Source organism: Podarcis melisellensis (assembly GCF_964234715.1).
Source record: "Podarcis melisellensis genome assembly, chromosome: 6".
NCBI lineage: Eukaryota > Metazoa > Chordata > Lepidosauria > Squamata > Lacertidae > Podarcis > Podarcis melisellensis.
In genome coordinates, this window is record NC_138538.1 from 38,272,521 (window position 1) to 38,286,095 (window position 13,575).

Below are 13,575 nucleotides of genomic sequence, written 5' to 3' on the forward strand. Positions count from 1 at the left end.
TCCAGAATTTCCCGGACATACTTGGAATACTGCAGTTGGAAGCAGTGTCCAGGTGGAAATCGTAAAAATGTCCAGGAAAATCTGTCAATCTATGTCGGCAGTGTCATTTTTGCCGAGTTTCCTCAACAGTAGCTCCAAAAGTACTTTTTGAAATATGGGAACTCTAGTGAAGATACTTAAGAAAAGAAATTGGTCCCGGTCAAAAGCCCTTCAGCTGTATTTGAACAGCAGACACACACACCCTGTTATCCCATATCAAAAGATATGTTTGAAACACCCGAGTTTTAAAAACAGCTTGACATTGTGGCATTTTGTCTGTGAAGGTACATGTCCAGTTCTTGAGATTCTGGTCCCATATATCATAAACATATTCTTAGTGTAACTTGGAACCAAAAGAACCCAAACCATGAATGCTCCTAGTTTTTATGTATTGCATCCTAATGGTTTAAAAACTAAACCGTTAAAAGCCTGGGGAAATAAAATGAATGGTGTCAAAAAGAGAGAAAAGTAAAGGTCTCTTCCTGAATTCCATAAGCAGAATGCCACAGCCAAGAAGTCCCTAATATAACATGGGCTAGTTTTTAATCTTGAAATCTAAAAGCAGTCATCTCTAAATTTCTATAAATGAGTTTATAAATCCCTGTAGTATTGTAGATTTAAAATATGTGTTGTAAAATAGCTTTATTGTGAAATGTGGAGTAAAAACCCCCAAAACACCCTCTGAAGTGTTATTTGAGGCCTGTGATAATTTCTAGTTATCTTTGTCAGGTTGCCTCATTTGTGATTCTATCCACTATCTACCATTATCGAAATTTATTTCAAAAAGAATTGAATTAGTGACTACTCTTCATCATTATGTAATTACATCACAGTCGTCAGAGAAAGCAGAGTTGTGGTTTAAATGTTCATTTTAAAAAAGCTGCTTGAAAAGCCGAACTGCTCTCCAAATGCTTTCAAAAACGCATTCTGACCTACGGTGCTGTCCCACCATCCCTTTCCCCCCAGAAATGAATAGTATGGCACAACTCAAACACAATCTATTTTGCAAAGTGTTGCTGGCAGCATGGGCTCTTCTGATGGATGCATCACTTGAAACCAAGTTCCCACCATCTGTTCAACCCTTTAATTTGCAGTGCAAGAAAAGCCTATTTTGCAATTACAACCATTAAAAGCAAGGCTTTTGTCATTTAATTGCATGTATAAGCGCGTGGTACTGTGCAGCAGCCATTTGCCGATTAGGGATGAGAACCTCATTACTTTCTTGTTAAATGATACAGGAAATGTAGCATCCAGAATATGATTGTGTTTTTTGCTGGTAATGTGCACCACTGTGATAACACAAAAATGCGTATGGGCTGGTGAAGGCAGTGGCACTCTGCTTTGCAGTCATTTTACCCTTAACCTTTTTCTTGGGGGAAAATACAGCTAAAGGCTAGGATTCGGTTGGTCATCTACCCTCATGCATCTTCCAAGCTCTCTAAAAAAAGTAACAGGTGTGTGTGTGTGTGTGTGTGTGTGTGTGTGTGTATCTCGTAACTACTAACAAAGCTAGACTGAAATGTCAGAACATCACACCTGTGGATGTATCTGGTTGGCCACTGTGAAAACAAGGTGCTGGACTTCTGGTCAAGCAGAACTCCACTTTTGGTTTTATGTGTAATTCACAGAATGGAATCAACGCAGTTTTCTTAGCAGAATATATATAGATACCAAAATCACCTAGATTTTCTAAAACCATTTCTTTGTTTCTATCTTTCCTTTTTCCCATCCCTCTCTCCATTTAATCTGACTCACTATATTGGCTGTTTTTTATTATTAGTTCTGCTCTTTCTAACGCGCTGGCATTTATCTTGGTTCTAGATCATCGGGGCTCTGGAGCAGGATGAGCAGGCGCGCCGGCAGCGCTTGGCATACAAAGTAGAACAGCTTATTGGTGCCATGTCTATGGAGAGCTGAAGAAAGGAGCAGGAACTCCTGGAACAAAGAGATGGAAGTAGTTGCCTCAAAAACTTCTGGGAACTGAGTAAAACCAGCAAGGAGGCTGCTGGGAACACACCTAAAGTACTGTGACAACCTCCACCGAGGAAGAGATGTTAGCCCAGATACGTAGCTCAAAATTCGATCATCAGATTTCAGTCAAAAGGACAGGAGAAAACCAGTAACAATGGCGCATCTTAAAAAGAAACCAGTTGGGTTTGCCAAGAAGTTCAGTTCCTCAAGTTGTACACCTAGAAAGGTTCTGGGAAGCCTAGATTCCTCCATGACTGCTGCTTTGCATGAAAGTTGTTTGATGTATATTAGGAGATAAAAAAAATGCTATTTAAAGTTTTGTTTTGTTTTTTAAAGAAAAAGGAAAGAGAGAAGAAAAAAATGAAATGTAACAAAAACCACAGTGGCCACATCAAATATCCCATTGAAAAAATTCCGCTGCATACACTGCCCCTCCCATCTCATGAAATCCCTGTTGTCTGTGGCTCAGATGGATGGTTCGCAAGTGGATTTTCACGCCTTTGGGAATGTTTGAAAAACTCCATTTATGCCTCTGCCTGGGAACTTACAGAAAGCCCCACAAGCACAAATTTGCACCAAACCTTTCAAATAGTGCAGCTGGGGAAAGAAAGTCCAGCAGTCTGTATCTGCAAGAGGCACTTAGCAGAAATGTACCTGAGTGGAAAAGCCATCCAGTCCTTCAGCCCATCTGTCTTGAAATTCATCTTCAGCTGTGTATTTATAGAGTACAGATATTTTTTTAATACTCCTTATTTACCGTTGGAGGGGCATATGATTTTATGAAAGTCCTTCATTCCTCTTCTGCGTTGATACAAACCTTCTCCCTCTTGAAGAGATTCCTCCCTGTCTCTGTGTATTTGACAACTGTGTTCCTAAGGAATGTCCTGTCCGTTTTGAAGCTAAGGAAATTGTGAGTGGTTTAAACTGAAACTGGTGCATTGTGGGCTTCTGCAGGTGCAATTTGTGTAAAAACTAATTGGCTTTCTTAGTTGCTTGGGGTGTGGGTTGGTTAGCTTTTGGGTCGTTGTTTTCCTAGTCACTATGTGATTTCTTGCAGTAAAGGAAAAAATGTTTACAGCAAGTAATACTTGAACAGCATAGACCTAGTGAGGCAACATATTTATTGCTTTCCCACATTGGATTCACTGATGCTTATGCAATCAGGACAAATGGCATTTGCATTTTTTTTCCTCACACCATATGCAAGGTCATGCAAAGGTCGAGCATAAGATTTCTATGTCTAGTGGGAGGGGAGACAAAAGGAAATGGCACACTCTACATGCCTGTTAATGGCTGTTGTCTTTGTCTTTGTCCATGTGTCCTGTCTTGGGTTAGGTTTCTTAGCTGACCCTAACAGCCCATTTCTTAGTGATCAGTTGAAGGCTGGTGTCTGTGAGTTGTTGTTGTTGTTCCTTTTTTTAAAAAAGAAAAAGACCAAAGCTTTCTTGTCCCTTTCGAGAGTGCCAAGTAGCAGGTGGGATGCTGTAAATATTTCTCTCTGTAATAAATATTGATATTTGTGCAGGCTGCAGCTAAGAAGGGTGACTGGGGCAAGACAATTAGGCCTAATGGAAGGCAGGATTATCGACCACACTGTTTCAGATCCCGTGACTGGAATCTGAGTCGGATTTGAGAGAAGTAGAATGGTTCCCTCAAGCAAGGTCTAGGAAGAAGCTGGTTGTGACACCAGCTTGTATGACCATTCTGACTGGGCCACCACTTCCCAAACTGTATAGCATTTTCAGCATAAGACGATTAAATGTCTAGGTTTTAAAACAGCTGTTCTTGATGGATACAGTGGATACTATCGCCTGTCTGTTATAGGTTGCCAAGGCACCAGTACTGTACTGGAAAACCTAAAGGTGTTTGGGGAGGAGTTGTCATGAAGTAACCATTTAGTAACTTTGTATAGCTGTTTGATGAAGGGAATTCTCAGAATCAGGAAAAACAAGGGAGAAATTCAACATTGTGCTAAGGTGAAAATTTGCTCTCTTCCCCCTGCGCACTGTTCTGGGACACACACACACACACGAGTAAATCAATTTTGGGGAGGATAGTGGCAAGCATGGGGAGGAGAGGGTTAAAGCCATGTTGCACAAGTGGAAGTCATTGTGCAGTGCTTCCACTGACAGGAGGAGTCATTAGGTGAATCCCACCCCCACCCCAAAGGCTTTTGCTCCTAACTCACTTCTATAGCACCTATATATCTCAGCTATCTCCTGGGCCTATCCTTGCCACATCAGTCCAAAGCAGGATTTAGACTTCAGAAGCACTAGAAGGTAATATTATATGCATGAAGGGGGCTCCATGCAATTAGGAAGTGGGGTGGTGCTGGTGGCCCTACCCATGACATTGTGCACCTCTCTGCCCCCATGTTGAGCATGAACATCTAAATAGGGGGAGCCTATGTTTCTAGAGCTCAATGTGCATCGGCTTCCACAATATATGGAATTCTGCATGAATGGGTTTCCAAATTGCATGGAAGTGCACAGGCGTAGAGCTGTCTGTTTGTAGGCTTCCTCTCTTCAGTTGTCCATACTCACTGGGTCAGGGAGGCTTGCAGTATCAGGGGAGGGACCACCTCAGCCCTCTTTCCTGTTTATTGAGTGGAGTCCTTTCATGAGCAGGCTCATACATTATTAAGATCCTCTTAATATGAGGAAGGAACAACTTCTCTGGTAGAGCAGACACTTCTTGCCACTAAATGGCTTGGGCAGCCATGTCACTACCCCTATCTCCTATAGTGAGAGATGGAGCTGCTTCCACAGAAGGCTGAGGGTGAGTGGGTTGCACGTTAAATTCCTTACTCTGTGAGAATCCCCAGTTTTTACTTTCTAATCATTATCCTGAATGCTGCCAGCAAAAGGATAAAGGAAAGGAGCAACTTGCTGCTTTAATTATAATTCATTAAAAGCTGTGCCAAGCCCACTTTCCCCCTGATAATTCACTTTCATAAGTTTCCCTGGGCCCTATTAATAGCCTGAAAGAAATACTAATGACTGACCTTGTGCAATAAGCCAAAGCCTTTGACATTCACAGCAGCCAAGGCTTTGCAGCCAGAAAGCTCTGATTTACATTGACTTGGCAGGAACAGGGACCAGGAGCCAAATGAATGGAGGCATCTCAGAAGAAGGGCAGCTTGGTTTCCAGAGCGTTACCTCTGTACTGTCTGGTAGTGTGAGTTTGACTGCAAGAGCAGATTTGTCTCCTCTGTTCCTGAACTTAATTGTTAATGTTTAACAGCCAATTTTTGTTAAAAGAATTTCTACTTCACCCAATTACAGGTACTTCACAATTAGATCATGTTAGGTCTCCTTCAGTGCACTTTCATTTTTATTGGTTTTCACTTTTTACAGATGTTCTGTATGGGTGTACCTTCATCTTTCCAAACTGAGGCTGCAGTTTCTTGAGTATTTAGTCAAAAGTAGAGGAAGAGGTAACTCACCCAGAGGTACTATCTAGAAGGGGTGGGTAACACTAGAGTTGTTGGTTTAGGTTGTGTAGCCATCTAGTGGCAAAATGCACATCAATTGGCTGGATCCTTTTGTTGTTAGCAGGTGTCAGGCATGCTGATTGAGACACAGTCTGCAAGTGCCCCCTAACTATAAGCATTGCTTCCTACAGTTACACTTTTCCATTGTATACTGATGATCACCACACACAGTTTTTAAGGCTGGAAGGGATCTCCTGTGTGGTATCATTTCTTCTAGTATTTTCTGCCCTCTGGCTGGATGAAATTTATCTAAAGCTGAACTGGGAATACAAGTCGTTCTCGAATTTCTGCTCCACAATTAAATAAATATGGGAACCAAACGGCTACCAAACAGTCCAGTTGTGGCTGCTTCATAGCCTGATTCATGGATGGTTTAAGTATGGTGGGGTAAGATTCAAATAGTGTTTTCTTTGGGCAGCAGGGTTTGAGCATTTAAAAGCCGTTGCATTTGCCTTAGGTGACATTCCCTATCTGTGTCAGTGACTCCTTCCCCTGATGTTTGAGTCCCAGCCTGCTCTGTTTCAGGTGTTTTCACATCAAAGCCAGAGACGTCATTTCTGGAATTTCTGTGCCTAGCACGGCCGTTTGAATAATTCCATTTAATCTTCCATTGATGAGTGCTATCCAGAGCCATCAAAGAGCCCACTGCAAGGGGTAGTGATGTGCTAATCAAATGCTTCTTTCCTTTGAAGGCCTTCATTTTTAAAAAATAAAATTCCATCTAGTTAGCACACTTGCCTGCCCCTGCTGTAGTGGGGTTCCCCCCCCTCCCAGCACTAAAATTCTGCATCCGCTTCACTTGCCAAAGCAATGGACCCTTCTGTCAGTAATAGGTTCCATGATCATTTAGAGTGTGGTAGAAGGGGTAAACAGCTAAAGAGCTACAGCTGTTCTTAGAAGAGCCTCTGGATAAATTAACAATTTGTGTTGCAAAAATGTTTATAATCTTTAAAACAGGTTTAGGTCACCTTAAAAGATGGAAACCCTCTCAAAGTGATAAAAACAAGGTAAAATCAAATACAAGGTAAAATCAAATACAGTACAGTCACAGTCTGAAAATACATAATAAAGGCCAGCAGTAGTTTAAAAACAACAACAATACCCATCTGACCCAAAATTACACATATTGAACCAGCTACTGAACCATGAAACAGCCAAAGGAAATATCTCATGTAAAAGCCAGGTCTTTAATGTGCTCCAAAAAGCCTGTAACAATTAAGTCTTCCCAGTGGCGATGTATACCAGCAGTGCGGGGCCACTGCAGAAGAGGCTCTCTCCTAAGAAGGGTGGTTGGTGATCATAACATGTATACTGTTATGAATGAAGGTGGTCCTTTGGTTGACTCAGCCCCAAACTTTTTTTAACGCTTTAAAAATTAAAAACAGCACTTTAAATTGGGATCAGAAATGCACAGGCAGCCAGTTCAGCTGTTGCCATGTGTCACCTGAATTGACCACCTGGCTTCCACCAGAACTTGAGTAGTTACATTTTGCAGTAGCTGAAGTTTCTGAACTCTCTGCAAATGCAATCCTACAAACAACACAGATGCAACTACTACACATATCTAGATGGGCTGCTGTGCCAACAGCTACCCTAAGCTGGCAAAGAGCATACCTACCCACTTCAGCCATCTAAGCTTCCCTATTTAGTGCCTATTTAGTGTGGACTTTGCTCTTAAAAGGGAGTGCAGCCCCATCTCCTTCCAAAATCTGTCGTACCTCCATGTTTTCTAGACTCAGTATCATTGTCATGGGCTGACATCATAAAGTAGGACTTTTTATCAAAGTGTTCTCCCATTCCTTGCTGTTAACAATATTTTGGATCACAAGAATGCCTGCCAGGGCAGCTCATTTCTGCCCTCTGCCAAAGTGGTAGAAGGGCTCCCAGACCCCTTTAGCAGCAGATACTTTGCTAGAATGGTCCCACTTACTCATTTGAGTTTACTTCAGTTTAAGTGAAATCATTTGTCATCATAGTCTAGATGAACTGCCCCAAAATTTCATCAGCCCAACAAAGGGGCCAAAGTTTTGATATATCATTTGTGCATCTCAGTGCAATGTCTCTTCTCTTAAACTTTTCCTCCCATCCAAACACAAGAGCTGCTGGTACTGTGCTTCAGTTCTTCTCCAAGTAGCCCTGTTTGTTCACCTAAGCTGTGTAGTGTGGGGATGAATGGAACTCATCTGCAACCATTCCAGTTAGAGGTAGACAACGTCATAGGATGCCTCCAGTGTGCAAATGTTGCAGTAATGGAAAGGCATAGTGGCATGTGTTTTGTTGCTCTTGCTTGCCATGCTCTGCACCTGGATGAAGGATTGAGAACATCCCCAGAAGGCTCCAGTTTGAGAGAACTCTTATTTCAACTTGCGCAAGAATGAGAGCAGTTCCCATTAGCATCGCCAGGTGCTGTGACTTCCCCTTCAGCCCTCCTTTTAGGCTCCAGTATTACCTACAGTCACCTGTCAATGGGAGTCAGTTCAACAGGCAAAATGAAACAAAAATAGCCTGACCTGATTAAGCTTTGGGGGAGGAGAGAGAGGCTGAGTGGAGACTCAACCCTGGTGAAAAAGGACACAGCAGCAGGAGCAGTTGGAGAAGAATAAATACCCAACATGAAAGAGCCATTTAAACTCCAGCAGAGCTAGAGTTTATCAGATTTCAGCATTCCATTTGTACTATAAACCACAAGCCAGTAACAATACACAGAGATGCTAACTGTATATGTTTACTTGCTAGTCAGCAGTCTGATCTTCTAAATAATAAATGTGTTTCCAGAGATAACTTCTCTCTCTTCCCCCAGTTAGTTCTGGTTCCCATTAACTGTTACCCATCTGTCCAAGATCCCATCCAGTGAGCACAGCAGTGGGAGCTAAGTGAAAAATATTCAAGAGACATGCATCATTTTTCAAGATACTAACTGAATTTTCCAAAACTATCAACAATAAACAGATCTCCCTCCTTTTGTATCTGTGTGTGATGACTACCAATCAACCTCATACCTTGCCAGTGTAATGCAGATAAGGCACCTTACCTTTGTAGACAGGGATATGTATCAAGGGATGTTAATTTGAGTTCGATGCATTAGCCTACTCTTAGAGGAGCTTCTGAAAGAAATCATAGCCCATAAACCAATGTGCTGAGGAAAGGCCACAATCTAAATGCAGGTCATTCAGTTTTAGAAGATTTTTTTTTTAAAAAAATGGTTTAAAATTGAAACACCTTCTGAATGTATTTCCTTTTGAAAGACTTCATCGGAATTTAAAAAGTGGTTCTGTGGAATTCCAGTAAAATATGTCTCTGAAGGATTTTGTAGTGTTTTGAAATATTCTTGAGATCTTCTGTGAATTTCCTCCCCCCCCCTCCAAATGTACATCTTCACTTAGTATATATAACTAGCAGTGTCTCACAATACTAGGAAATGAGAAGAAGCATGAGTCAGCCGTTCTTTCTCTTTTTGGACTTCTTATGTCACTTGCAAATGGGGACCTTTTCCCTCAGTTCTCTCAGAGTGAGAAGAATGAGCTGGGAATCAGGTATCTCACCAGAAGAGATTGCAAATTTTCTCTTGATACATTACATCAGAAGTGCAAAAAAAAGTGCACTCATTCTTCCTCCTAAAGCATGGGTAGGCAAACTAAGGCCCAGGGGCTGGATCCGGCCCAATTGCCTTCTAAATCCGGCCCACAGATGGTCTGGGAATCAACGTGTTTTTACATGAGTAGAATGTGTTGTTTTATTTAAAATGCATCTCTGAGTTATGTGTGGGGCCTGCCTGGTGTTTTTACATGAGTAGAATGTGTGTTTTTATTTAAAATGCATCTCTGGGTTATTTATGGGGCATAGGAATACATTCATTCCCCCCCACCAAAAAATACACTCTGGCCCCCCACAAGGTCTGATGGACAGTGGACCGGCCCCCTGCTGAAAAAAGTTTTCTGACCCCTGTCCTAAAGCCATCCTGGGAACCAAAAGCAGTGTTTCCAGACAAATTGAGGATACAAATGAACTCCAGAACCCTGTGTAATCATTTACGCATCTGTAAGCCAGGGATGGTGAACAAGTGACCTCCTAGCAATTGTTGAACTTCAGCCACAGCCAGCATGGCTGATGGTCAGAGATGACGGGAGAGGTAGTTCAACAACCTCTGGAGGGCCACAGCTTCCACAGCCCTGCTGTAAACAATTTTCAGATCTGGTGACCATCTTGAAGGGATTTCATAAGGAATCAATGTAGAGAGCTCCCCCCATAACATTTCAAGGCTCTGTGGTACATCTGTATCCTTACCTCAGATGCAGGCAGGGAGATAATCTGCTTAGATGCTGTGTTCAGCTCCTCTTAGCAACAAACACAGCATCAGGAAAATTTGAAGAACATAACGTAATTCATCTCATCTAGTCATTTGAGACTGCCATTGTTTTTCAACATATGGAATCAATCAGGTCACATAACTGAAACACAGTTTGTTTTCAATGTGGTTAATGCTTAGGTGTCTGTGTTTGTCTATTGTTTTTGACCAGAATTTCTCTTTTATGTTGTCTGTGTTTTGCCTTCTTGTCTGTGTATTTCCCCCCTTCACAGATGAAACCTGATGAGGGTCTGAGTCTGAAAAATACATTTATACCAATAAACAAGCAGAAGTGTGGACACTTTAAACCTTCCATATCTTTTGTTTTGACTTGTTACAAGGCATGTGGTGCTTCAGAGAAGTCAGTAACGTTTTTAAACCAACTTTTCATATGGTTGTTTTTTTAAAACCATGTTGTTGGCCAAAAATGGACGCTTTTTTAATAGGATACTATAAAATTGGGGAGGGGAAGATACCAAAATACACTTGACAACTTGTTCATAAGTAAAAAGGGAACTTTGGTACCTGACAGTTTTAATTCTCCAAAATTTAGTACCATTTCTGAAAAGTAAAAATAGTTGGCATTTCAAAATTTGCTGTCAACATTCTGCTTAGATAATGTCCCAGTGATCTTGGAACAAGATATTGGAAGGTTTACAGGGACCATACTTTGCACAAACAGTTTCTGAAATGGTGCTTTTGTTTTGAAATGTTCAAAACACTTTCTAGATTTATTGTGAGCATGATAAAGGTCTTGTCCATAAGATTTCATTGTGCCTGACAGGAGGATGGGGGTTATTTACAACCAAGTATGTTCAGACAGCACTGGCGGCCGAATCCACCGAGCGGCTCCTACCAAGCCTTGTTAAAATGGATGGGGGCCCTGACGATGCCATGCTCGGTGGATTCCTTTCCAGTGTTGTGCTACAAGGAATCTATATTCTCATTTGATGTTTCGTTCTGTAACTGCACTAATATCAAAAATAATAATAGAGAGGACCCAAATCTTGTGGAATTAATCTGGTGGGATTTCTAATAATGATCCAGTTGAGTACTGTAAGGAAGATTTGAGGTGGCATGAGAAAGGGCTTCTATTTAATTTGTCCCATTCCTGGAACTGAATTGCTGCAGCAGTCTGGTAAGGCTGTTGGACTGCATAGCCTACATGTACCCACTTTACACTACCCTAAACATTTTCTCATCCTCTTCCTCCTCCTTTATACTTGACACACTGGAGTTCTGTATTATATTTTTTTTTAAGATGGTTGTCTGGTTTTTGTTGTTTTTACAAGTGTTGTGGGGGGGAATGTAAGAAAGCTGAAGTATTTAAAAAAATGTTCCAAGGGGAAAAAAGGTTTTTGTTATTCTAATATATTATTGTGTACCTATTGTAAATATGAAACACTCCTATTTTGCAATCCAAGGACTCACTTTGTACTGTTGTTATATATAAATAAAGTTTACTGGATAAAAATATCTGTATCTTGTTCCTGAGCGAGCTTGGCTTGGGATAGGTAGGATTTACTACTGCTTGCACTTGCTAAACCAGTGAGGGATATTTACTTGCTGTGTTGCACCAGTAATAAATCAGTAACGGGAGATGCGAAACGAAATATTTAATCTCCAATTTATTTTTGCAACATGCCAAGCTCTTAAAACTCAAGAGGCTGAAGAAGAAGAAGGTTAAACACTGCCATCTAGCTACATGTACTGATTTTTTTTCCTTAACAAAGAAACATTTCCCCCAGCAATAACTGTTTTCTAAAAAAAAAAGTCATACTATTGAGAAATACTTGTGACTGTCAAATAATTAAGCGTGAGGAAATACTTGTTTAGGTTGTGGAATGATAATGGGGGAGATTTTGTTTTCTATGCTGACTCTCCATTTAGGATATGGGAATATTCATTTGTACCTGGCCTGCGGTATGATCCTGAGGACATTTCCACGATATCTCTCCTCCTATAGCCAAAGAATATGCACCTTCACATTTAGCCTTTTAATTCACAGCCTGATCAGATTCCCAATTCTCTAAGGTATATATACACATCCTTCTCTAAATGAGGAGCTGCATTCACAAATGGGTGTTGCATAGAAGGTTTATAGGCCTATGTAGGTGCAGAGCAGGTCAGAAAATCAGCAATAACCTGAACAGCTGGATAACATCACCAGTTATCTGGTGCAACATGTGAGCATCTGCAAGTATGCTCATATGATGCTGGGTGGTGTTGCTAGTGTGTTTGGTGATTTTCTTGGAAGCTATCCCCGTCCCCCTTACCGGTTCATCCAGAGAAATCTGATCCTGCATATAACTTGGCATCATGCATAATTGTCAAAGGCATAATCTTCAAGACAAGACATTGAATGAGCTGCTTGATTTTAAGCTGAGTACTTTAGATCAGGTTTCCAAGAGAAATTAGTATTCATTTGACCATTTGTTGACCATTCCGTCAATCCTGTGCTTGTTCTAAACAAGATATGGGACTTCCAATTAGCATGGAAAATCCTCTTCATGTTGAAACAGTGAGTAATGCCACCTCAGTAACATATTACTTCTCTCCATGTGATACCAGTGCCTCTCATGGAGAGTACCCACAACCAAGCTCTCCAAGTCTACACAATAAGTCAGGATTGTACAGAGAGTGGTGTTACATGATGCATGTTATGGAAAAGACACCAAGCAGAGGCTGTTTCAAGTGACCTCTGAACAATAGTCATAACATGTACACAGATCCTTTAATTATAAATTCTGGCGTGTAAGATCGCCACCAAGACAGTTGTGAGCTTCCATTCTTCACTGAGCTGTTTCCCCCTGCTCACATTGTGTATTAGATTCCATATATTTACTTTCTCTAAATTATTAAGCAGGAAGCAGTAATCAGAAGGAACTATTGATGGATGCTGGGGAGAGATTTTTTGTTTTCGTTTCTAGAAAATTGATAACATATCCATGTGTCTTGCCTGTTTTCTGTTGTACTCTGCTGCAATAGCCCTTTATTTGGACACCAGAGAAATCAAGCTTGTGTCCACCAACAGCATAAAGTAATCTTAGATGAAGCTAGCAAACACAGTCAAATTACAACAAAAAGAAGAGTACCACACTCAGCAATGATGGGTCTTACCACAAAGTATGCCACAATTTTTAATGCTTTAAAAAACTTGTCACATGGATGCTTTAGTAGAAGTTGGACTGCATGACCCTAGGGGTCCCTTCTAACTGTACAATTCTATCATTCTATTGTTTTCCTCTCCTCACTTAACAAATACTGTGGCCCATTAGATATTCTCATTCATTTTGTCGTTGATCTACCAAGCAAGAAATGCTGGCTACAGCCCTGCTCTTGAATCACAGAGGACCTGGTACTCACCATGAAGTTGTTACTGTAAGTGTCACACTTTTTAACAACCAAAAAAAGAGGGGCTGGTACTCTGTACCCTTGAGTACCCCATGGGGAAAAAGCTGTGTGTGTGTGTGTGCGTGCGCACGCGCGCGCGTGTGTGTGTGTACACACACACACACACACACACAATTTTCTCATGAAAATTGAAAGGGTGGAGGGAGGAACTGTCAACCATAAGAGTTCGGGGGTGCCTTTAAATTAAGGTGGCCAAGTGCAAAAAAGGAGAGGGTTCCTGCACCTGTAATAGTTGTTTGGAAGAGGTAATTGCAGCAGGTGTTGCTTATTAATGATGCAAGCTACACCTGCTGAAAGTCCCTTCAACTCAGCT

At 41.2% G+C, this 13,575-nt stretch overlaps 1 protein-coding gene across 2 annotated transcripts in view; it reads left to right on the forward strand.

The window, feature by feature from the left end:
• The window catches only part of PLXNA2 (plexin A2), a 392,250-nt gene extending 386,032 nt beyond the window's left edge, over positions 1-6,218 (forward strand). For both annotated transcript variants that reach the window (XM_081916268.1, XM_081916269.1), the window contains exon 32: positions 1,861-6,218. In XM_081916268.1, coding sequence (XP_081772394.1) covers positions 1,861-1,956 — 96 coding nt within the window. In that variant the 3' untranslated portion in view covers positions 1,957-6,218. The remainder of the gene's footprint in view (positions 1-1,860) is intronic.
• Positions 6,219-13,575: the final 7,357 nt, after the last annotated feature.